The sequence below is a fragment of the Pseudorasbora parva genome, chromosome 14, assembly GCF_024679245.1.
Source record: "Pseudorasbora parva isolate DD20220531a chromosome 14, ASM2467924v1, whole genome shotgun sequence".
NCBI classification, from domain to species: Eukaryota; Metazoa; Chordata; class Actinopteri; order Cypriniformes; family Gobionidae; genus Pseudorasbora; species Pseudorasbora parva.
The window spans coordinates 4,709,166-4,735,448 of NC_090185.1; the positions used below are offsets into that span (position 1 = coordinate 4,709,166).

Consider the following 26,283-nt stretch of genomic DNA (forward strand, 5'->3'; position numbering starts at 1 on the left):
TCACCATGTGTCTGATTGAATCGATCCATTAGAACATCAATGGTGAGTTTGTTGACCTGCTGAACTTGTTCTCTGATCGCAGTGTATTTCTTCCACAGTTCTTCAGATGTAAACTCCTCCATCCACTTCTGTCTGGGAATCAGCTTCATTGTGTTACTGTCATAATAATCAATCTGTTGTCCATCCAGAGTAGATACAGAAGAAAATTCTGGGATTCCTGCATCCTTTAGGCCTCTTGTTCCAGTGTATTCAGTGATGAAGGTGTGCCACCCTGAACAAAACAACACAAAGACATCTAAACAAAGATCTAAAAAGTGTTTAAACACCACACACTCAAAAAAATGACGTTGAATTTACTTTAAAAATATGCCTCAAGTGGTTGCACGCAACTATATTGAGCAATTTTTATAAATAACAATTTAGTTATATGAACAAAATAAATTAAAGCCGACAACATTTCTTTAAGTAAATGCAAACAATTTTAATTTGTCAGTTTTCTGTACTTATGTTCACTTTTTGAGTGTCTGTACTTTACTGGATTGTACTTTACTGGAGTATTATTGTTTCTGGAAACTTATGACTTTAACTTCACTACATCTGAAAGACAAATATCATACTTTTTACTCCACTACATTTCTATCAAGGTCAAAAGTCGTTTCTGTCGCAGCTTGTAAAGTCAGTGATGATTTCTTTCTTCTCTAAAAGGTGTTTGGGTTTTTGCAGAAAGCCTTTCAGGAATCACTCTTGTAGAGTCTCTTGAAGTTCAATGATTTCACAGCATTTATTAAACACTGATTTATAGTTTAGAGCAAAATGGAGGAAGACGAATGGCAAAATGTTAATTTTTTTGAGTTGATTATGTCTTAAGTGAAGGTGAACAGTGTGAGAATATCAGATGTGTATCAGTGTATTGGATCCGTGCATTCGGTCTTAAAGTGACAGCAGCTTTATAAAGAGCTTTGTAACTTATATTCAAGTATTTAAATGAGTTTAAGTTAGTCGTATGCTAGTATGTCAGATGGAGCGTCACTGACTGGCTTAAACCATGATGGCATAGTGAGCATTAATACAAGAATTAATGCGTTCACATACTTTGCTCCCAAGTCGTAGGTGTGTTTGTTTTTCAGTAGAAGACAAAAGAAGTTTTTTCCCCGTTTTTTTTTTTTTTTTTTTTACCTCAACCGTTTCTGTGCTAGTCGTATAATGCATGTCAATGAGGTGTATTTCTATGAGAGCCACTATGTGTGAGAAACCCAACAGTATATATTAGGGGTGTAACGATTAATCTACTACATCAATGTATTGATTTATATTCCTATGATCCAACTGGATCGATCTGTGCTCGGCAAGTTGGCCTTCTGGACAACATATATTGATCTAAAATTGTTAATTGTTAATATTGTTAAAAAGGTAATCAGTTGATTGTATCGAAAATAACGCATTTGATTTAAGCACGTCAGACTTTATATGGATGTTTTTTCTTAGCACTTTTAATTATAAAGCCGTTAAACGTTACTCAGTCTGCCTATATGTGACGTCAGCCGCACACGCCAGCAGCAGCGCAAAGAAAACAAAACCTAGCATGGCGGATGACAGAGGAGAAGCCAAGGAGCGACAGATTATCAAGCCAGCATTGCGGTCCAGTGTGAGAAAACACTTTGGCTATAGTAAAGATGGAGATGTTCTAAAGAAGTCTCTCGCTGTTTGCAGTAGTAGCAGGTTCAGCCACTGCTCATTTAACCTGAAGAGATGTTGGTTGCACTTTATATTTGATATTAATATTATATTTGTATTATTTTTATGTTGAAAAACAACAGCAAAAGTAGCAGGTAAAGCTACTGTTAATTAAACCTGAAGAGATGTTAGCTGCACTTTATTTTTATATTAATATTGTAATAATTTTATGTTGAAAACACAAGCAGATGTAGCAGTAGTAGTATGTTGGTTGCACTTACTGTACTTTTATTGAAATTGGGAGCAGAAAGGGCTTCGTTAACTTCGTGTTAATTCACCCTAAACTGTTGGTTGCACTTTATTCAAATAAAATGTGAACACATTTGCCATTACTTGTTTGTTTATATCCATCATTAATTGATATCTGGTTCCCTTAAAAGAAACAACAGGAATCTAGGAAACTTCACCGTATTTATTTCAGTCACACTGATTGAAATTTTTGGCTAAAAAGTTACTGAATCGATTTCAAGTCGCTGAATCGTTTCGGATCGTATCGTTCTAAATGAACCATCTTGTTCTTTGAAACGTATCAACAACCCAAATCCTTGAATCGTATCGACAACCTCAAATCGTGATACGAATCAAATCGTTGTAAAAACTAATCGTTACACCCCTAGTATTTATATAATTTTTTACCTCTAATACGAGCGTGCGATCACTTCTGGTGAGTGAGGTCTGTACATGATCTGGTTTAGTTTATTCAAGCACCAGAAGTGATCTCTCAGACGTATCGCTACACCAGAGACATTTGCCTACATCAGTTTCTGGCTGAAAGCGATCGTTTCGTGTCACGAGCCACAGGGTTTAATATGGATTCGTATGTCTGTGTGTTTTTTACTCTCATAGAAATGCACCCCATTGACACGCATTATACGAGCAACGGCCCAGTTAAAAATCTTAATTTGTGTTCTCCTGAAGAAACAAACACACCTACATCGTTTTTTTATTATATATATATAATATATATATATATTTTTTTTTATCTTTTCTTTTTCTTCAAATAACTCATTAGGCTTAGACCTTTCTAGTGTTTTTTAGTCATACAGGCCAACCATTCGTAGAGATTATAGCTTAAAGATTGTCTGTGTTAAAATGGTAAGATTATTCTGTTGTGTAGGTCTGTGGATTGTAGAATAAAAATGATAACGTGCAACATATGTGGTAAGACCCGCAGGCTCAGCAATGCTCATAATGTTTTGCTGAATGCAAAGTGTGGTATCCCTGAGTGCATAATACATTTTTCCATGTTTTCAGCCATCAAGTGTCGCACATAGAGGGACTGATACTCCGTACTGATGTGAGTTTTGCTTAGTACTATTCCACTTGTTTAGTATTTACTTCATGCCTGTTGTGACTGTATACGCATTTTCATTCCACTACATAGGCCACCATTTTTCTTTTCTACAGATATCTGCCACTGCAGCAGATGCTGAGCGCACCCTGACCCTCCCAGCGTCCACTGATACTGATAGGTAAGTGTCACATAAGCAAGGCATGGAGTATAAACCAATAAAACAGAATAAAACATACTCTCTTATTGTTCTTTTTCTGTATTCAAAGAAGATATTTTAAAGAATGTTGGTAACCAGACAGTTGACAGTAGCTATTGACTTCCATTGTATTTTTTGTTTGTGCTATGATAGTCATTTGGGTCTGTCAACTGTCTGGTTATTATCACTCTTTAAAATATCTTCAACATGAGGATGAGTAAATCATTGAAGTTGATATCACAAAACTTGAGCCACTAAAATGTTTTAAAGTGGCATTAGGCAAGGCAAGGCAAGTTTATTTATAAAGCACATTTCATACACAATTGCAATTCAAAGTGTATCGTACTTTACCAGTGTAAAGACCCGAGGACTGGTGTGATATGGTCATATTTTCTGGTTCTGCTCAGCGTTCTGTATGAGCTGCAGCTGTCTAATGGTCTTTTTGGGAAGGCCGGTGAGAAGGCGATTACAATAGTCCACCCTACTGGTGATGAAAGCATGAACGAGTTTCTCTAAGTCTTGCCTGGAAACAAAGCATCTAATTCTTGCAATATTTTTCAGATGATAGTATGCTGATTTAGTTATTGCTTTGACCTGACTACTGAAACTCTGACTCCAAAATCACTCCAAGATTCCTGACTTGATTTTTTGTTATCAGGCCGTTAGCCTCAAGATATGCGTTCACCTTGAGAATTTCATCTTTGTTTCCAAATGTAGTGATTTCAGTTTTGTCTTTGTTTAACTGAAGATAGTTTTGGCACATCCAGTTGTTAACTTCCTTAATGCATTTGCACAGCGAGTCAATGGGGCTGTAGTCATTAGATGATAGTGCTAAGTAGATCTGGGTGTCGTCAGCATAGCTGTGGTAAGCAATATTGTTCTTTTTCATTATTTGGCTCAGTGGCAGCATATACAGGTTAAACAGGAGTGGTGCTAGAATGGACCCTTGTGGGATTCCGCATGTCATGGACGTCCACTCAGACTTATGGTCACCTATACTCACATAATAACCTCTCCCTTCTAAGTATGACCTGAACCATCTGAGGACCATCCCAGAAAGCCTGACCCAGTTTTCCAGCCTGTCAAGAAGTATGTTGTGGTCAACAGTGTCGAATGCAGCACTGAGGTCGAGTAGAACCAGAATTGATGTTTTGCCTGTATCAGTATTTAAAGGGTCATGAAACCCCCCTGCTGCAGCGGTGTTTTTTCACACCTTCGATTTGAAAAGGCTTGTTAAAAGGGGAGTGGTCGACTGTGAAAAGGTGGGATGGTATTGTGTGGAAAGAGGGAATGGTTTGCATAAATAAGGGAGTATCATTGTGTGCATTAAGATAAGCGATACCAACAGCAGTAGTTACAGCGGTTCTGAGACATGTTCTTGGTTCACGTTGGCATAGTGTAGGCTACCACAGTGAGATTAAATGAGGGATGAGTACAGCGAATGAGAGAGCTATGAGTGGCATGCAGCAGAGATCGCAAATCATTCAGCTCTTCAAAGTTCAAACCAGCATAATTCAGTGAGAAATGAAAATAAATGTTATTTTGCATGACGAAATATTTTGCAAACGTGATAAAACTATATTTGTCCAAATATGCTCGCTGTTTGGCAAGATGAACAACGCGCCGACGTGATAAGAGAACGTGAACCACTCAACATGCGATGTGATTCTAGATCGGGGTAAAAGCGAAGGGGTTTGAGGCTAGTCTCGACCGCGCATCTGAAGCACAGAGCGACGCACGCTGGGTTGCCGTGATGATCCGCGCTGTCTATCACTCGGCAGCTAAATCTATATTTGTCCAAATATGCACACTGTTTCACTAAGAGCCCGAACACATGCCGTTTAGTGCATGGCTGTGACCACAAATAAAACGGAGAGGACGTGGCTTTTGTTCATTAGCCTACAGATTACAGATTGGTTATTTTGCACTCCTGACATAGATAGTCAACGCTTGCAGGTTCAGCGTGCGATTCCTCAGGTGAATGTTACTTTACCGAGCCTTTGTAGCAAAGGCTTCCACAGACGGCGCCGGTAACAGCTCGATCGGCGCCCTTTACTTTATTTCGTATCAGCACAACGCCTAGCTTTCCTCTGTGACTTTTCTGCACGCTGCTTCCAAAACTTCCCCACCATATCTCTACAATAATGATGGAAGACGAGCCTGACAGAAGTGACTGTCTCATGCATATTAACCAAATTATCTTGTATGCATACTACAGCGCAGGGATTGGACTGAATGAGCTTTATGTCATGAATATACATCGAGAATTGCTCGAAGCGGTCGACGTTAACATGTGCCCAGCAGCCCATACTTGGGCCGAAAAGGCCACGCCGACGTCAGCATTTGTGACGTTGCTCTGACTAAGCTTTTCAAACCGGAAGACAAAAATCGCTCTGAAAAATGCAAAAATAACTATTTTCACATATGAATACCATTAATGACTACCCTTAGTGTTTTCAATGATGTGCAGCCTATACATATCTGTTTACATCTAAAAAAAAAAAGTGTTTTGGGGTTTCATGACCCTTTAAGCGAATATCATTTATAATCTTTATGAGCGCTGTCTCTGTGCTGTGATGCGGTCGGAAACCAGATTGACAATTGTCAAAGAATCCGTTTGAGTTTAAGAATTTGTTTAGTTGATTGAAAACAACTTTTTCAATGATTTGAAAATCTCCGCCTATGAAGGGGAGATTTGAGATTGCTCTGTAATTGCTCAGTATGGAGTTATCCAGATTTCTCTTTTTCAGAAGAGGCTTAACTATTGCAGTTTTAAGGGCGGTTGGAAAAGTCCCATAGAGAAGTGAGAAGTTCACCACTTCTAGGAGATCTGGTTCCAAACAGTTAAACACACTTTTGAAAAAACAAGTGGGGAGTGCGTCAAGGGCGCAGGTTGATGTTTTAAGATGCTGTACAGTGTCTTCTAAAATGTTACCGTCAATTGTTTTGAAATCAGACATAGTAATTTTCGGAGGTTTTGGTCTGATCTGTCTGACCCCAGAGCAACTCAAGGATGTGCTGATTGCCTTTCTGATATTTTTGATTTTCTCTGAGAAGAAGGAAGCAAACTCGCTGCATTTGCTATCTGAGAACATTTCTCTTGGAATGTGACTCGGGGGGTTTGTTAGTCTGTCTACAGTAGCAAAAAGAGTGCACGTGTTGTTTATGTGTTTGTTTATAATATTTGAGAAGAAGGTCTGTCTAGCTTTGCCTAGTTCAACATTGAAAGCATGAAGGCTGTCTTTATAGATGTTATAATGGACTACAAGTTTTGTCTTCCGCCACTTTCGTTCAGATTTTCTGCATTGTCTTTTCATTATTTGAACTGCTGTTTAGTTTCTCCATGGTGCCTTTTGTTTGCCAATCTTTTTCCTGACTTTCAGAGGAGCAATATCATCCATTACACTCTTAACTTTTGAGTTAAAGGAGTCAAGGAGAAAATCAACAGATTCTGCAGATATGCTTGGTGTTAGAGATAAAGCCTTCATAAACAGCACATTAGTGTTTTGATTTAAGCATCTCTTTTTGACAGACACAGATCTAGCTTCAATGGCAGGAGAGATTGATATGTCAAAGAAAATACAGAAATGATCACAGTGCCACATCCTTAATAACAATCGATGAAATGTTTAGACCCTTACTGATAAGTAAATCTAGGGTGTGTCCACGATTGTGTGTGGGTCCATTTACATGCTGTGTCAAATCAAAAGTGTTAAGAACAGTCAAGAGCTCTTTTGTTGTACTGGATTCAATATTGTCTATGTGAATGTTAAAATCCCCAGCAATAGCAAAACAGTCAAACTCTGAGGAAATTATTGATAACAGTTCTGTAAATTCCTCAATAAAGGCTGGAGAGTACTTTGGAGGCCTGTAAACAATGATAAGCAGGATGCGTGAAGCACCTTTTAACACAATACCCAGATATTCTAGAGACAAATATTCACCAAATGACACTTGCTTACATTGAAAGTCATCTTTGAAAAGAGCAGCAACACCCCCACCTCTCCTAACTGCTCTGCAGACACTCATAAAAGTAAAGTTAGGAGGGGCTGCTTCATTTAGGACTGTTGCACTACAGTTTTCTTCTAACCACGTTTCATTTAGAAGCAAAAAATCAAGGTTGTTTGTGGTTATTAAGTCGCTGACTAGAAATGATTTGTTCTTAAGTGAACAGATGTTTAAAAGTGCTAACTTAACAGTATTAATTTTTTCACCCACATTAGTCTTAGTTTGACAAGTGACAGGCAGCAGATTATATTGGTTTGTTAAATGGCCTGACAAGGCCTTAGACTTTCTTTCACGTAACAGAACAGAGATAGAGAAAGAGGCAGGCACACTGGGTTCCCACTTGTTTTGTAAACATTTGATAAAGTTACTGTTATCATAGCGGGGACCCAAAACACACCACTGAGAGCTGGAATCAGTTGTTTTTGGTTCACCTACAACAGATGGCGGAGGGTGTGGGCCCTGGCGTTGTGACCGAAGAAATCTCACAGGAGGAGGGGGAGCTGGGCCCACAGGCTTTGGTGGTTGTGGGGCTCGACGCTTTTTGGTTGATTTCTGGGGGCTCGCAGCAATCGAGTGTGATAGTCTAGTTCCAACAAAAATCAGTTCCTCCATTTTCTCTGAGAAGCCCAGATGCGGGGATGCTGGAGAGAGGAATGACATGTCCGGTGACAGGGGCTGAAGTATGTTGTCCTGGCTTTGCTGTCCATTTTCAAGAAAGTAATCTTTGGGTGCTGAAACTTGGAGCAGATCTAATCCTTCACAGTCAGTCTGTGGTGAGCTCTGTGGGCAGGGCTCAGCTGGGAGTGTGTCCATGAGCAATTGTTGTGGCTGTGTGGAGTTCTCATTGTCCTTGTGGGATGTGTCAACCGAATGTCCATTCAGGAGCTGAAATGAAGTCCTGTGGTCATCCATACTCTGTATCAGGTTGAGTGGGTTAAAACACACAGCTGAAGGATGATGAAGGGAAAAATAAATATTGTCCTTTAGCACTCTTGCACCAAGTTTGTTTGGGTGGTGGCCATTTGATGTAAACAGTTGTCTCTGACTCCAGAAGAGATTGAAGTTATCAATGAAGTTCACTCCATTCATGTTACAGGTTTTTTGCAGCCATGTATTAAGCCCAAGCAACCTTGAGAATCTATTTGTTCCTCTTTCTGGCAGTGGTCCACTGATGAACGGCTGAACTTTCAGTTTTCTAAGTGTTTCAAAAAGTTTATTGAAGTCCGAATTCATGAGTCCTGACTGCTCTCTCTGAATATCGTTCTTCCCCACATGAATGATTAGTTGATTTGCAGTCTTATGTTTCATCAGAATGTCCTCAATTTCCCTGTTTACATCAGAAATGGTTGCTTGTGGAAGGCAGCATGTAGTTGTATCTCTGCTGCGAATGTTTCTGACTGTAGAGTCACCCACTATCAGAGTCCTTGGTTCGGCTGCTCTCTGAGCTGAGCGACGCTGTCTGCTCGACCTTGAGCGCCTGTTAGCATTAGTGTTAGCTGTGGGCTGATGCAATCTGTGTTCGATCATAGTCATCACGTTTGGGGATTCATCACCCACATTCATTAATACTTCAAATCTGTTTTCGAGATGTATCGATGGTGGTCGGAAACTAGTGTTTGCAATCCTTGTGTCTGGGGTAGAGCATGCAACGGCAGCAATATATGAAGCTTGACAACAATCTGATGTCTCGAGTGCGTTTGGGTCTTGCCCTCTGTTTGTGCCATTGATTAGTGTGTTGATCAGTTTCTTGTTTCTCTATCTGTTGAGTAGCACTAAGTTTATGGGACTCATTGGCTGTGTGCAGAGGGCGTTCATGACTAAGCTCTGCTGTGTGATTCGTCCGGTTTGGCGGTTTCGCAAATAACTTTGTTTCAAGAACTGCAATCCTTTGTAAAAGTCTGTGGCAGTTTGTGCAGCAAGAAGATTCCTTAGCTAGAGGAGGCATTTTCTTATCCTTTCGATAGTAGGCAGCTGTGTTTTCCCTTCCGGAATGTAAGCTGATGGCAGCGAGAGGCTGGTCGGATGAAATATTCCCCTTTTTTGTAGTAATCCAGTCAACAGAGTTTCAAGTTTAATTGTTGAAGTCAAGCTTTGTTGTTAGAGCACTGTGTTGATTTGCTGAAGTTAAAATTATGAGATAAAATATAGAAGCGATAGAGCAAAGCGCGGAGCAGTAAGCAAGAGCGTCCGAACAGTAGCGAAGCAGGAAGTGCAAATCTACTTCCATAGCAAAAATCATTGCTATGGAAATCATTTCCATAACAAACCATGTAGATGTCTTCAGGACAGGACTCTTAATCAAACATCAAGTTTGGGGCAGATCGGACATCGTATGCCTGAGTAACAACAACTTCCTGTTTCATTGCGAAACATTTGTGAGGCCGCCACGAGCATTGATATCACTCTTTAAAATATCTTCAACATGAGGATGAGTAAATCATGACAACATTTTAATTTTGGGGTGACCTATCCCTTTAATACTGCTGACAAAGTTATAAAGTGCTATCTACATTACTTTAAGATATTCAGTTCTCTTAATGCCTCAGATCAAACTTACACTAAATATGATGCAAATACTTATATATAAGTATCATAATGTCAACAACCTGAAATATTTCGGCCTATATTTGAATGCAGTGTGTTTTATGTGTAAAGTGCAATTAATCTTTACTTACCTCACTAATATTTTATATTTCTGTGTAATTCTATTGTAGATGTTATTGTAATGGTAATATTTATTATTTGTAAAAACATTTTAAGCAGTAATAATAATCATAATAACAATTATTAGTCATAATATATAAACACAAAATGTTATATACACATTTAATAATTTTGCAGACGCTTTTATCCAAAGCGACTTACAAAAAAGGGGAGAGCAATAGAAGCAACGAAACAAACAAGGCCAAGAACCTGTAAGAGCTGGAAGAAATCTCAATGAATTAGCACAGTACACCATTTTTTTTATTATTATAATTTCTTTTTTTATAGCCATCTATAACAAAAACTCACGTACGCAAAATACAAAACACTGGATTTTGATAGCCATGATAACAACCCATTAGGACTAAGGCTGTTGCCCCAGCTGTTGTCATTAATGCAGATTCAGTGGCCCAATGGGTTGGTTTTGTATGGCATTCTAGCTAAACGCGCAGCAATAGCCATCTACAACAAAAACTCACGTACGCAAAATACAGAACACTGGATTTTGATAGCTATGATAACTATGTAACATACCCGCCTGAAGGCACAAATCCGGATGAGAGACGTAGATATGATCCAGGAGTGTGCGCTTTTTGGTCGTTGCTGTGGTGATCAGTAAGTGCTATTCTGTATTGGTCAAGTGCAATTGGAAAAGATGTGTCTTAAGATGTTTTTTAAAAATGGCTACAGACACGGCAGCACGAATTGAGATCGGCAGGTCATTCCACCAGGTGGGAACCATCCAGGAAAATGTCCGTGAGAGCGATTTCATGCCTCTTTGGGATGGAACCACGAGGTGGCGCTCACTCGCAGAATGCAAGCTTCTGGAGGGTGTGTAAGTCTGAACAAGTGACTTTAGGTATATTGGTGCAGAACCAGTGGTTGTTTTGTAGGCGAAAACTAGTGCCTTGAATTTGATGCGAGCAGCCATTGGCAACCAGTGCAGTATTATGAAGAGAGGCGTAACATGCGCTCTCTTCGGCTCATTAAAGACCACTCTCGCCGCTGCATTCTGGATCAGCTGCAAGGGTTTGATAGTGCATGCTGGAAGCCCAGCCAGAAGAGCATTACAATAGTCCAGTCTGGAGAGAACAAGAGCTTGAACCAGGCGCTGTGCAGCCTGTTCTGATAGGAAGGGTCTAATCTTTCTAATGTTGTATAAAGCAAATCTGCAGGACCGGGCTGTTGCAGTAATGTGGTCAGTGAAGTTTAACTGGTCATCAATCACAACTCCAAGGTTTCTTGCTGTCCTTGATGGAGTTATGGTCGATGAACCAAGCTGAATGGAGAAATTTTGATGAAGTGCTGGGTTGGTTGAGAAAACAAGTAATTCTGTCTTTGCAAGATTGAGTTTAAGATGATGCTCTTTCATCCAGTCAGAAGTGTCTGTCAGACAGGCAGCGATACGAACACTGACTGTAGGATCATCTGGTTTAAATGAGAAGTAGAGTTGAGTGTCATCAGCATAGCAGTGATAGGAGAAGCCGTGTTTCTGAATGACAGAACCTAATGATGACATGTAGATGGAGAAGAGAAGTGGTCCAAGGACTGAGCCCTGGGGAACCCCAGTAGCTAGATGATGTGACTTAGACACTTCACCTCTCCATGACACTCTGTAGGACCTACCAGAGAGGTAAGACCTGAACCACTGGAGAGCAGTTCCTGAGATCCCCGTCCTCTTAAGTGTTGACAGGAGGATCTGGTGGTTAACTGTGTCAAAAGCAGCAGACAGATCCAGCAGAATGAGCACTGAGGATTTGGAAGCTGCTTTTGCCAGTCTCAGTGCCTCAGTTACAGAGAGCAAGGCAGTCTCAGTCGAATGGCCACTTTTGAAGCCGGATTGGTTGTTGTCTAGGAGGTTGTCCCGTTCAAGAAACATAGAGAGTTGATTGAACACAACTCGCTCAAGGGTCTTTGCAATGAAAAGCAGAAGGGATACCGGTCGGTAGTTTTCTAAAAGTGCTGGATTCAGAGAGGGTTTCTTAAGCAGTGGGGTTACCCTAGCCTTCTTAAATGCTGTGGGAAAGGTGCCCGTGTGAAGAGAAGTGTTGACAATGTGTGAGTGAGTGCAGGAGTGATTGAAGAAGAAATGGCCTGAAGGAGGTGAGTGGGAATAGGATCAAGTGGACAGGTAGTAGGGTGATTGGAAAGGATGAGTTTAGAAATATCTGCCTCGGAGAGTGGAGAGAAGGATGGAAGCGTGTTCGTGTTAGTTGTTGAGATGTGCGTGTCAGTTTGTGATGAGGAGAACTGTTTGCTAATGAGAGCTGTTTTGTTTGTGAAAAATGATGCAAAGTCATCAGCTGTAAGAGTTGATGAAGGAGGGGGAGGAGGAGGACAAAGGAGAGAGGAGAATATTTTAAAGAGTTTACGAGAGTCAGAGCAATTGTTGATTTTGTTGTGGTAGTATGTTGTTTTAGCAGTGGAGACATTTGTAGAGAAAGAAGAGAGAAGACACTGATACAAGGTAAGGTCAGTATAGTTTTTAGATTTCCGCCATTTCCTCTCTGCCGCCCTGAGTCCAGAGCGATGTTCACGGAGAACATCAGACAGCCAGGGGGCAGATGGGGTGGGGCGGGCTGGTCTGGATTAAAGGGGGTAAAAACTGTCTAAGGAGGATGTTAGAGTGGAGCAAAGAGTGTCAGTAGCACTGTTAGTGTCCAGTGCTGAGATCTGAGCAGGTGGAGGGAGTGAAGATGAAACCATAGTGGATAGGCGAGAGGGAGAGAGTGAGCGTAGATTACGCCGAAAGGTAATCTGTGTAGGAGTACGTGTTGTATCAGGAGTCAGTATGAGGTTAAGAGTGATGAGAAAGTGGTCTGAGGTGTGTAATGGAGTAACTAAAGTGTTGTCCGTGGAGCAATTGCGTGTGTAGACAAGGTCTAATTGGTTACCTGATCTGTGAGTAGCCGTAGTAGATACTAACTCAAGGTCAAATGAAGTCAAATGAAGTGCTGAAGTCTGCTGCTAGGTGTTTATCAAGATGGATGTTGAAGTCACCAAGCAGAATCAGTGGAGTGCCATCCTCAGGGAAGCTAGAAAGTAACACATCCAACTCCTCCACAAAGTTACCGAGGTGACCTGGAGGACGATAGACCACTACCACATGGATTTTAACAGGGTGAGTAATAGTGATTGAGTGCGATTCAAATGAATTGGCCGGTAGAGACGGTAATGGATCAAATTTCCAATGATTTGAGATAAGCAAACCAGTACCCCCACCCCTCCCAATAGGCCGAGGAGTGTGTGAAAAAGTTAAATTGGCTGAGAGGGCTGCAGGAGGGGCAGTGTCCTCTGGTTTCATCCAGGTCTCAGTTAGGGCCATGAGGCTGAGCTGAGAATGAGTCCCAATAGATGAAATAAAGTCTGCTTTGTTTACAGCCGACTGGCAATTCCAGAGACCAATTGGAATAGAGAGTAAAGTAGCAGAGGATGTTAGGATATAGCGCAAATTATTAGGATTGCGGCGTCTCGTGCGTACAGAGAGTGATTTACGAGTGCTAGTAGTTATAGTTGAGATTTGAAAGCACATGGTGAATACAGATCAAAGAAAAGGCCAGATAGGAATTAGAGCCGAACACAAATAATGAAAAGGAAGAGGATACTCAAGTGCCTTGCCGGGGTCCTTGCTCGGGCGGAGTTGCGCTGGGAAGAGTTGAAGTCTTTACACTCGTCGGTCTTCACAAGAGGAGGGCTTCACACAAGGAGGGCTTCACACTGCCGCAGACTATCACGCTATTTATACTCACCTGAGTATCGTTATTGAAAGCAGCTGGGAACGCCCCAACAAACGCTCACTCCCAACGTGGCAATGACCAAACAAATGCTAACTCAACAAATGCTAACTCCCACACACACCGTGACAATACACCAAAACTAATAATACACACCACTGCACTACACAGACACACTTATCCAACAACAAATGAACAAACAATCAAATGAGAAAAGTTACAAACACTTACAGAGTAGTTGTCTATCATTCAATTAATTGCTCCTCTCTAGCCCTCCTCTCTAGCCTAAATTTGAGGTTAAAATGTCACGATTTCAAGTTTTTTACACATACTTTAAATACTTTTACTATATTTACTATGCTTATGGACAAGTTTCGTTGAATAAAAGGAGAACTGCACATGTTTTTAAATGTTTCAGTATTTATTTAAATTTTTTTCCATTTGAAACTCAGAAAAGCTGCCAAACTATTGAGTAAACAGTGAACTTAAAATTTGGAAATAAATAAACAAACAAAAAAGTACTTTTCATTTAAAGTCTGTACAATTGTGAGAGGTAAAAGGTCACACATTTACCATATTAACAGTAGTTTCATATCCAGACTCTGAATGTCCTTAAGCTGATTTGCATCTGCATTAATACATCAGTGTTTTTATAGACTTAACACCACAAATATGCTAGAAAGTCTTCTTTTTCTTTGTTTGTTTGGTCATGTTGCATCTTGTTTGGGAAACAATTTAATGATGTTAATACTCCTGAATATTATTCAACACTCATCAAAATCATCTGATCTCCCACATCCTGAAGATCGACCAGACTGAAATCTGGAGAAAGTTCAGATGATTGGAGAATCTCTTCAAAGACTTTTGTCGCTGTAAAAGCTGCTATCACTTTTACGGGATATCGGCTTATGCCCGCTCTTTCGTTGCTGCAAAAATATGTCGTAAATATACATTTTTATTACACAATTTATATGTGCACTGAAACAACATGTGACTAATTCTAAATCACAGATTTTTGCAATTACACAATGCAGTTACTGAAAAATTAATTATCAATAGGCAAAATGTCAGTTCACATTAGCTTTCTAAAGTTTATCACAGGTAAATGGTAGTGATGGCTGTAGAAGACTAGGCTGTGCATAATGTATATTGATATAAAAATAATAGTGATTTTCAATATTAGTGAAGCATTAGCCCTGTTTAATTCCACCTCACTGGAATTTCTATCAACACATTAAAGGGTTAGTTCACCCAAAAATGTATATTCTGTCATTAATAGCTCATCCTTATGTCGTTCCAAACCCATAAGACCTTTGTTTATCTTCGGAACACAACTGACGGTATTTCTGATGAAATCCGAGAACTTTCTGACCGAACATAGACACTAACTTAATTAGCACTTTCAAGGCCCAGAAAGGTAGTAAAGATATCATTAAAATAGTCTGTCAGACTCCAGTGGTTCAACTTTAACTTAATGAAGCATTCAGAACACTTTTTGTGCGCAAAAACAAACAAAATAAGACTTTATTCAACTATTTCTTCTAGCCTGTGTCAGACTCTTACGCTGTTGACATAGTGTAAACAATGCAGCGCTTCCTAGTCATATCAGAGCTACATCTGAATGCAGGCTTACCATTGGCTTATATCAACAGTAAGTGTCTGATACAGGCTATAAAATGTTGTTGCAATTAATAAACAATTAATGACAGAGTTAAATTTTTTGGGTGAACCTACCCTTTAAAATGTCTGTGTAAATCCTAACGTTTGAATGCTTGTGTGATTGCTGAGGACATTCCTATTATCCTACAGATGATGAAACCACTTGAAGGAGAAATAAGAGCAGAAAAAAAGCATACTTACTTTAAGAATAATACAGACTGTAAAAGCAACCAGGATTATGAATATTTCCATCACACACACAAGTACAATGATGTATAGTTTTGCAGTTCCTTAAAAATAAAATAAAGAAACACTTGTTAAAAAATACAATAATATACAGAAACTGCTATATGGCTGAAACAACAAACTGATTAAATAATAAGCAATACTAGCAATACGATATTAATTAGTTAGGTCCAGGTTTATTATCCTTAACAAAAAAACAAAAAATTACTTAAACGTGCAAGAATCTTCTAAAGCCACGCATTCAAAACACATTCAAATCTGGTGTTGATTACATACATAAGAACAACCTGTCATAGTTCCCTTTCAGTCGGTCACATTCGAAGTCGGAACCAGGGGCTTAAATTGCATGCCCTTAAAACCATGCGAGTATTGTAAATAATATAATTATATATCCTTATAACGGTGTAAGTAGTAAAAGAATACAAAAGCAAACGGGGCAAAAAAAAAAGTGTTTTAAGTTTAGAAACATTTTGATTCATACATCCCTTGCCTCAAAGTGGTTTTGATTCACTGTGCACCTCAAGGACCATGCGTGCTGTCCAATTGGTCACGCAGCTTTTGCCACACAGATTTTGATAGTTAAACTCAATAAAAAAAAGTGGTATGTCAAAGAATTAAGCTGATGGGTAATGTGGGTGCAGATGCGAGGTAACCAGCATTAATATTTCTGAAGTAATCAGTTAATATGGTAAATGGACTGCATTTATATAGCGCTTTTATCCAAAGCGCTTTACATTTTGCCTCACATTCACCCATTCATACACCGACGGCGATGTCAGCCATGCAAGGCGCCATCCAGCTCGTCGGGAGCAGCTGGGGTTAGGTGTCTTGCTCATGGACACTTCGACACTTGGTCAAGTGGAACCGGGGATTGAACCACCACCTACATGAACCACTGAGCCACTGTCGCAGTTAATATTTCTCTAGCACGTTAGTTGTCGTAGCCTATCATGCCTATAGAGAAGAAACCCCTTTCTAGTCCCTGCAGCGCGAACTGTGTCAAAGCATTATTCCGGTTGTATGATGAGAGAGAGTTTATTAAACACTTTAATAATCTGTCCAGCAGCGGAAGCAGAATTCGTTATTCTGTACGAAACTATGGAAACACTAAAAGTGGCACGGGTTGATCTTTGGTTGACCAATCAGCGGAAAGTGGCGTTTCTTGAAAGTCAACACGTGGAAATCGAATATTCAAGCTTTTTTTATCCATATTCTATCCCTGAAACTAAACATTTAAAGTCAAGCCGAATTCTTGTTTTAAATTTTTTTGAAAAAACGAAAAATGAATGAATGAGCCATTTTCTAATTTTTCAACTTGATATTATATCGAAAACCGAATGGATGTAAAAGTACACGGACATGTGACTCTGTGAAATTTCTTTGAATTGTCATTAATTTAATTCCACTTTCTGTCATTCAAATTCAACTTCATGTGGGGCAGAGTCAATTCGATTCAAATTCAAATTCAAATTCATGAATTGAATGGAGGCCAATTCTGAATTTTGCACAAGCCTGTTGGTTTCAAAGCAAAATGTAAAAGTGCCTGTTTAAGTAAATTTGTCATTGTACTGTTGTCTTCTTGTGTTTTTCATTAAGAATATAGGCTAATGAACCCACAGCAACTGTCATCCCTGAATTGGAGTTAATTCTAAACCAAATGTATATGCGCACACCTGCCTTATCAGATCGATTTGCTCAATATGATAAGTGGCAGATCAGATGACTTGCTATGGCTGAATATCTAATATATCTGAATATAGTATAAAATACTATATGGAGAAAAAAAATTCCCCCTCTATTTCTCCTTTCTTCTTTCCTTTTCTGGTCTTTGCTACTCTGAGCAGTGTACAAATCTTGGTATTTAGGGCACTTTTTGTGTTTCGTTGCCTCTTCTTGACGGATCGCTTCCTGTTCTCCTGAGTTGTAAGTCGCTTTGGATAAAAGCGTCTGCTAAATGCATAAATGTAAATGTAAATGTAGGAAGCAAGATAATTTGATAATTATATTATGACTGCGTGGTGAACCTTATATTTAAACTACAGTCCCTGACAAAAGTATTGTCGCTTGTGTACAAATTGACCTAAAGTGCCGCTGAAATATATTTTTAATCAAGGTTTTTTTTACAAGAAATGGCTCATTTTAATCCCACCAGCTTTTGTGATAATGTTTCAGTGAAAAACTAAACTTTCAAAAAGTATTCTAATATTCACAGCTCGGTAAAGCCCATTGAGTCAATTTTTGCAAAGACATAAGTTTTGTCACCTTGTCATATGAGCTTCAACTGTGACTAATAATGGATCAATAAGGTCTCAAGTGTGTATAAAAAGAACCCCAGTACACTAGACCTTCACATCAACTGCAACTAGACCTCTGCAAACATGCCTAAGATTCACCCAGAGACTAAAGTTTTGATTATCAAGAGGCTGAAGACCAGATCCATTGCTGATGTGGCAGACACCTTCAGTGTGTCTCAGCGTCAAGTACAGAGGATTAAAAAAAGATTTGAAGAGACTGGAGACGTTTTTGACAAGCCCAGGTCAGGCAGACCCCGCAAGACAACTGCTCGAGAGGACCGTTTGTTGGCTCGAAAATCTAAGGCCAGCCCATTTTCCACTGCAGCAGAGCTCCACGAGACCTGGTCACCTGAAGTCCCTGTGTCAACCACAACAGTTTGTCGGATTCTGTCTCGAAATGGCCTCCATGGTCGAATCAGTGCCCAGAAGCCAGCACTAAACAAAAGACAATTGAAAAACCGTGTGGCATTTGCCAAGGCCCACAGCCTGCTAAAAGGATGGACGCTGGAAAAGTGGCAGAAGGTGGATTTTTCAGATGAATCTTCTGTTGAATTACACCACAGTCGCCGCAAATATTGCAGGAGACCTACTGGTGCCCGAATGGATCTGAGATTCACCCAGAAAACAGTGAAGTTTGGTGGCGGAAAAATCATGGTCTGGGGTTACATCAAGTATGGGGGTGTGCGAGAGACCTGCAGGGTGGAAGGCAACATCAATAGTCTAAAATACCAAGAAATCTTAGCTACCTCTTATATTCCCAACCATAAAAGAGGCCAAATTCTGCAGCAGGACGGTGCTCCATCGCATACTTCCATCTCCACATCAAAGTTCCTCAAGGCGAAGAAGATCAAGATGCTCCAGGATTGGCCAGCCCAGTCACCAGACATGAACATCATTGAGCATATGTGGGGTAGGATGAAAGAGGGCGCTTGGAAGACGAAACCAAAGAATACTGATGAACTCTGGGAGGCATGCAAGACTGCTTTCTTAGCTATTCCTGATGACTTCATCAATAAATTGTATGAATCCTTGCCAAACCGCATGGATGCAGTCCTTCAAGCTCATGGAAGTCATACAAGATATTAAATTTGGATCTCACAGCACCACAACTTAATTTGCTGACATATTATTATTAGTATTTGCTGTAAATTTGTTCAATTTCTGTATAGGCGACAAAACTTTTGTCTTGCCAAAATTTGACCTTTCCGTCTTGATTAAATGATAAATATTTTTTTCTGTGAACATTATTTATTTCAGTGCATTAAACATCATTTGGGAGGGTTTTAGCTTTTCATATGAGCTATTTCTAACAACAATTAATTAATTAAAAGTCAGGTTAATATCAGGTATTTCTAGAAAATAGATACGCGACAAGACTTGTCAGGGACTGTAGTATCGCTTTGTGTTGTTGGTCAGATAAAATGACAGAGAAAAGAAAAACGGACATCAGATAATTTTTCAGTGCATCAAAACGGCAAGTATAATATGTTCTTTGTGGTAAACATATCCTTAATACAAGTAGGATTTTTTTTCTGTAAAATGTGTGTTCCCTTCAAAAATAGCTCTTGAGAAATTGTATGTTTACTGTCCCATCCCAACTGTTACGGAGGCCAGCAGAGGGGAAAGGTTAGCCCACTGGATATCGTCTTGGCTTACCAATCCCAAGACGTGCCTTGCCCGTTCGGGGTGCAGGCACGCTCAACTAAGAGTGCGGTTTCCTCCTGGCCGCTGGCTCAAGGCGCCTCGCTGGCAGACATGTAGAGCTGCAGGCTAGGCGACACCTAACACGTTCACTAGATTTTATAGGCTCCATGTAGAGCCAGTTTCTTTCCGTATATTCACCCCCAGTGGCCGATTAACACGAAGTAGCTGTTCTGTGTCGGCTTGAAACGCTACTCCCACCTCTGGCCGGATCATCGTCTATTATTCTCCAGTAGTGTTCCCATAAATGGCGAACCCTAGTCCTCCATCACCCTCTGCAGTCAGACATTGCGGGCGTCTGACACCAAGCCTACACCCGTATGAATGTGGAACCTGTGTTAGGACGGGTATCAATATGTAGTGGTCCCTACGGCAACCCCATATGTGTATTCCTTCATGGTACAGCTACCATACTTGCGTCTTTCCCTCTATTGTCTCTGATGGAATCTAGGTTGGACCCAACCCAAAGACTGCCATATGTTGCACTACCCTGCTTGGCTAGTCCATATGTGTAACTGTCACCTCTCCTTCCTTAGAAGGATGCGGCTTCCACAGCGTTCCCTCCCCAAGACGGCACCAGTGTTATCCAATAGTCACATTGAGTGGGTCTTGCAAAAATAGCAGTGACAAAATCCTTCTCTGCTTGGGGCCCTGACTTTCCACTCCAGCAGAGTCCAGGGAGCTCAAGCATAGCGCTGGAAGGCCCAACGTCTGTGGCGTGTTGGTAGTATTCACAATTCGTCGGTCAGTTCTGACGTACGTCGACCGACTGAAAGGGAATGTCTTGATTATGTATGTAACCCTCGTTCCCTGGAGGAGGAAACGGAGATGTACGTCCCCTCGACACATGTACTTCTTTATACTGCCCTGCGGGGAGGAGTGTAGAATGCATGAATTCACTGGCTCGATTAATAACACTCGAAGTAGATTGGTCAATTCTGCTGTACGTCTCCATTCCCTCCTTCAGCAAATGAGGGCTACATACTTACTTAACCGAGACGTTCATTGTGATGAAAACCAAATTAATTTGAAACTGCCCAGGGGGCCCTGTAAATCCAGTAGATCTGCTATATATATACTCTCCTAATATTATGAATCCTTATAGTATATACCTTTGTGTGCCTGATAGTTCAATGAAAACCACAAAAAAATGTGCAATTTAGTTAGAACTTTTTCTAAAAATCTCCCCGCCCTCCTCTTCCTAAAAATTGTTCAGACCAATAGTTTTTGATTATAACAGAGAAAGGACCCAAATACCACCTCAGCAAATACCACCTCAGCTAGTGCACAGTTGAGCTGCCGCCTATGCTCCCCTGCCGGTACACCTCATTACATGTATACTGGTCCACGATTATGTGCTAAAGTCTATTGGGCTATTGTGTCTATTGTAGTTTGTTGGTTTCTATAATATGCAGAAAAATGTATATGCTTGCAAGGATCACAGACCTGTCGACAGCTGATGTGAAATGTTTTAAGATAACTACAGTCCCTGACAAAAGTCTTGTCGCTTGTGTACAAATTGACCTAAAGTGCCGCTGAAATATATTTCTAATCAAGATGTTTTTTACAAGAAATGGCTCATTTTAATCCCACCAGCTTTTGTGATAATGTTTCAGTGAAAAACTAAACTTTCAAAAAGTATTCTAATATTCACAGCTTGGTAAAGCCCATTGAGTCAATTTTTGCAAAGACATAAGTTTTGTCACCTTGTCATATGAGCTTCACCTGTGACTAATAATGGATCAATTAGGTCTCAAGTGTGTATAAAAAGAACCCCAGTACGCTAGACCTTCACATCAACTGCAACTAGACCTCTGCAAATATGCCTAAGATTCACCCTGAGACTAAAGTTTTGATTATCAAGAGGCTGAAGACCAGATCCATTGCTGATGTGGCAGACACCTTCAGTGTGTCTCAGCGTCAAGTACAGAGGATAAAAAAAAGATTTGAAGAGACTGGAGACGTTTTTGACAAGCCCAGGTCAGGCAGACCCCGCAAGACAACTGCTCGAGAGGACCGTTTGTTGGCTCAAAAATCCAAGGCCAGCCCATTTTCCACTGCAGCAGAGCTCCACGAGACCTGGTCACCTGAAGTCCCTGTGTCAACCACAACAGTTTGTCGGATTCTGTCTCGAAATGGCCTCCATGGTCGAATCAGTGCCCAGAAGCCAGCACTAAACAAAAGACAATTGAAAAACCGTGTGGCATTTGCCAAGGCCCACAGCCTGCTAAAAGGATGGACGCTGGAAAAGTGGCAGAAGGTGGATTTTTCAGATGAATCTTCTGTTGAATTACACCACAGTCGCTGCAAATATTGCAGGAGACCTACTGGAGCCAGAATGGATCCGAGATTCACCCAGAAAACAGTGAAGTTTGGTGGCGGAAAAATCATGGTCTGGGGTTACATCCAGTATCGGTGTGTGCGAGAGATCTGCAGAGTGGAAGGCAACATCAATAGTCTAAAATACCAAGAAATCTTAGCTACCTCTTATTCCCAACCATAAAAGAGGCCAAATTCTGCAGCAGGACGGTGCTCCATCGCATACTTCCATCTCCACATCAAAGTTCCTCAAGGCGAAGAAGATCAAGATGCTCCAGGATTGGCCAGCCCAGTCACCAGACATGAACATCATTGAGCATATGTGGGGTAGGATGAAAGAGGGCGCATGGAAGACGAAACAAAAGAATATTGATGAACTCTGGGAGGCATGCAAGACTGCTTTCTTAGCTATTCCTGATGACTTCATCAATAAATTGTATGAATCCTTGCCAAAACGCATGGATGCAGTCCTTCAAGCTCATGGAAGTCATACAAGATATTAAATTTGGATCTCACAGCACCACAACTTAATTTGCTGACATATTTTTGTATTTACTGTAAATTTGTTCAATTTCTGTATAGGCGACAAAACTTTTGTCTTGCCAAAATTTGACCTTTCCGTCTTGATTAAATGATAAATATTTTTTTCTGTGAACATTATTTATTTCAGTGCATTAAACATCACTTGGGAGAGTTTTAGCTTTTCATATGAGCTATTTCTAACACCAATTAATTAATTAAAAGTCAGGTTAATATCTGGTATTTCTAGAAAATAGATACGCGACAAGACTTTTGTCAGGGACTGTATACAGTCAAGAAAACATGAGTACAACTTACTGCTCTTGATGAATACATGTATTAGCTTTATTTAATAAAATAGTAACACATTATCTTTATATTATCTCTTTTTAATTGCTGAATATTTATCAGACTGCCCTGCAAGACATTTTATAGGCCTATTATATTGCTGGTATGGCTACATAAAAAAAAGTTCTTGCATAATTGATTGATGACTTTAAACAATAAGACGTTATTAATATAAATGTTTTAATATTTTATTTATTATCCATTTTGTATATACATTTATATAAAATAATTAACAACAATAACCTCTATTTGCATTTATTTATTTGTGTGTTTTGTTATTTTGTAAGAAATCCTTATTAGGTGCATGGCACCAGATGTGTGCCTCCATGTCCATATTTACGATAACTGTATATAATATGAGTGGAGATAAGATAAAGATAAGGTAAGAATAGGTTAAACTTTGTAGCAAGTATAAAAAAAGAGCATAACCATAAAAACACTACAACTTACTGTTGTTACTCTTGATCTCATTGTCAGTCAGAATCTTTTGGATGATCCCTGTCATGTGCACTACCTCACAAGAGTACTGATCCTTCTCCCAGTCCTCTGGAAGGATGAGGCTAAGTTTCCTCTGGAAGGTCCCGTCTTCATTTGGCAGTGTATCTCCAAGATCCACATCCTCATAGTGCTCCTGTCCATTTCTGAACCAGGTGATAGACACTTCTGATGGGTAGAAACCTGTGGCAAGACACGATACTGGAAAGGAGGGATCCTTCTGCAACAGAAACACTTCAGGAGCTAAAAAATATTAAGAGAAACATGAGGAAAATATTTAATACTTCAGATAAAAATGAGTTCCCTTTCAGTCGGTCACGTTCAACGTAAGTCGGAACTGACCGACAAATTGGGATCTGTTTTGAGAGACCAATCTACTTCTAGTGTTTTCAGATTAAAAATACAGAAATGGAATGCCGCATCATTGCTTTTTACTTCGGAGCCGAACGATTTTCTGTAAAGCTGTTTCTACGAAGAGTGTTTAGACGAGTCTAGAGGAGGATTGCTCTCTTACCTGGGTGCTGGTGGGACGGCGCGAGTCAGTGAGTGGCCGCTGCAGCATACACTATTCCTGTTTTGGTTGGCTGGGCGTTTCTGATCTTTGAGTGCTCACATGCAGGCTTGCAATCAGGCTTGTAAACATGTGAGATTGCTTTCATGGGTTGTCCATGCTCTCTTGGGAGAACATGGTCACGTCAGCGCATTGTTCGTCTCACATTTCTCATAAGGGTTTGAAACGTCCAGTACGGTGCTTGCTGTTGAGTGCAGGTTGACAGCAGGGGTTGTCAAGGCTACCCAGTGCATCACTCAGCGCTCTAGATGTGCAGTCGAGACTATGAAACCTCAAATGGGGTTGAGTCCCTTTGCCTATTCCTTGATCTAGTTCCTTTTCTGGTGCACCAGAAAAGGGCTACTTTGTTTAATAAGCCTTGGTGACCAGAGGATTACAGTGGGGCTTCCCCGCCGGGTATGTTTCCTCGGGCCCCCACTCCTCTATTGCATCATAAGCATGTTGGGACTGTGTGTGTGGGTGGATCATGTTCTCTCATGAAATGGCAAACCCTGTTGAGCTCCGCCTACACCCGGATGCTTGTGGAACGTGTGTTGTAGGCTGGGTTCCATATGTAGTGGTTCCCTAACTGAACCTACTTAGGCTATCCCTGTGTCTTTCCCTTGACAGGGCTCGCCCTGTTGTCTCTGTTGGTGTTCTTTCCTCTCTGGGACCAGGGGGGAACCACCCCAGAGACTGCCATATGTTGCACTACCCTCCTGGTTAGTCTTATGTGTAATCTGCCACCCCTCCTTCCACTGAAGGATGTGGCTCTGCAGTGTTTCATCTCTCGAGATAGGCACACTTTCCCAGCATTATCCAATAGTCACGCTGAGTGGGTCTTACAGAGAAACAGCAGTGACTGACCTTCCCTGCCAGGAGCCCTGACTGCCACTCCAACATAGGGGTGGTCCGCTGAGCTCTAGCAGGGTGCTGGAAGGGCCTGCATCCCTGGCATGTTGGTAGGGATCCCAAATTGTCTGTCAGTTCCGACGTATGCCGAACGTGACCGACTGAAAGGGAACGTCTTGGTTACGTATGTAACCCTCGTTCCCTGAAGGAGGGAACGGAGACGTACGTCCCGTCGCCAGGTGCTGTGCTTCCGCTGAGGCCTGAGTCAGTAGTCTTGGCTCCTCAGTTGAATAGCAATGTACAGTATTCCACTTCTGTATTTATATCCTGTATTATTTTTTTATGAAGCAATTTATGAAAAAAGAAAGACAAACAACAATGACTTTCCTTCAACAAAGTGAATTTCTGAGCCACAAGGTACCTTTTATCTGTGAATACTCTTTCCTTAACTTCAGTAATGCTTTCAGCCAGTAAACACACTCATAATCGTAGTGTTGTTTTAGAAACTCAAGCTGTTCTCTGTCATCGCTCCACTTTTTCACTGTGGGTGTTCCCTGTGGTGCAGTTGTGATGTATCTGAGCTCCTTCAGGTCCAGTGAGATGAAGTCTTCTCCATCATACCCGTACTGATCAAACCCTCCTGATTCTTCAGTCTCATCATCCCACTCACATCCATACCTCCGCTGATACGTGTGAACACCTGAGGAGAAAAGCGGGTATGGGGAGAGAAAGAAATACAACATCTGCTCTCTTTGTTTTAATGCACAAAGTAATACTTTCACATTAATAAAGTAGTAAAAAGCATTTTAACTCACCATTTGACTGATTGAATCGCTTCATTAGAACAGGAATATTGTTTTTGTAGATCTGCTGTACTTTTAATCTGATCTCAGTGTCTTCTGTCCACAGTTCTTCAGATGCAAACTCCTCAATCCAGTCCTGTTTGGGAATCAGCTTCATTGTGTTGCTGTCATAATAATCAATCTGTTGTCCGTCCAATAAAGATACAGCAAAAAACTCTGGGATTCCTGCAACCGTCTGGCCTCTTATTCCAGTATATGTGGTCTTGAAGATGTGAATCCCTGGAAAAACATTGAACAAACACAAAGGCACTCAAACACGGTTAAGAATCTCAGTGTCAAATCACATAATAAAATACCACATTCATGTAAATGTTAATTGAATTTGAGACACTAACTAATTATTTTATATTTGAATCCATTCTATCAAAAACATCTCCTGATTTTGTGTTGAACACACGGAAGTAGTCGAAGGCCTCACTGGCAGAAACAACATATTTCAATGACGCTATAAAAATGAATCTCACCTGAGTAAACCAAGGGAATGTAGAAGAAGAAAATGATGATCTTCATTTCAGATGAAAATCTGTGTATTTGACCCACACTTCATGCGTAGTTGCAAAAGAGCAACTTTACTGACAACTTGTTATGACAAACTTTGAGTAAAAGGTTCCTTCCTAAACTTCCGTATTGAGACGGTTTACCCCTAGAGCTGTAGTGACGTCAGTCCTGTAACCTGTTTTTCCTGTCGATTCAGAGGCAGCAAAAGCTAAACAGTTTACAGCGCTCTTCAATGACTACACATAAACATTTTGCGGGTCAAATACATGG

At 40.5% G+C, this 26,283-nt stretch overlaps 2 protein-coding genes across 2 annotated transcripts in view; both read right to left on the minus strand.

Moving 5' to 3' along the window:
- Positions 1–278, minus strand: part of LOC137039937 (major histocompatibility complex class I-related gene protein-like) — a 13,106-nt gene extending 12,828 nt beyond the window's left edge. The window contains exon 1 of the mRNA XM_067415293.1: positions 5–278. Within this exon, the coding sequence (XP_067271394.1) occupies positions 5–149 (145 nt within the window). The 5' untranslated portion in view covers positions 150–278. The remainder of the gene's footprint in view (positions 1–4) is intronic.
- LOC137040806 (major histocompatibility complex class I-related gene protein-like) lies at positions 227–26,025 on the minus strand. The gene is made up of 6 exons (XM_067416575.1): positions 25,980–26,025; positions 25,468–25,734; positions 25,074–25,352; positions 23,206–23,493; positions 7,719–8,179; positions 227–271 (listed from the first exon to the last, which is right to left on the minus strand). The coding sequence occupies exons 1-6, from the start codon at positions 26,023–26,025 to the stop codon at positions 227–229; spliced, it is 1,386 nt and encodes a 461-aa protein (XP_067272676.1).
- Between the last annotated feature and the right edge of the window lie 258 nt (positions 26,026–26,283).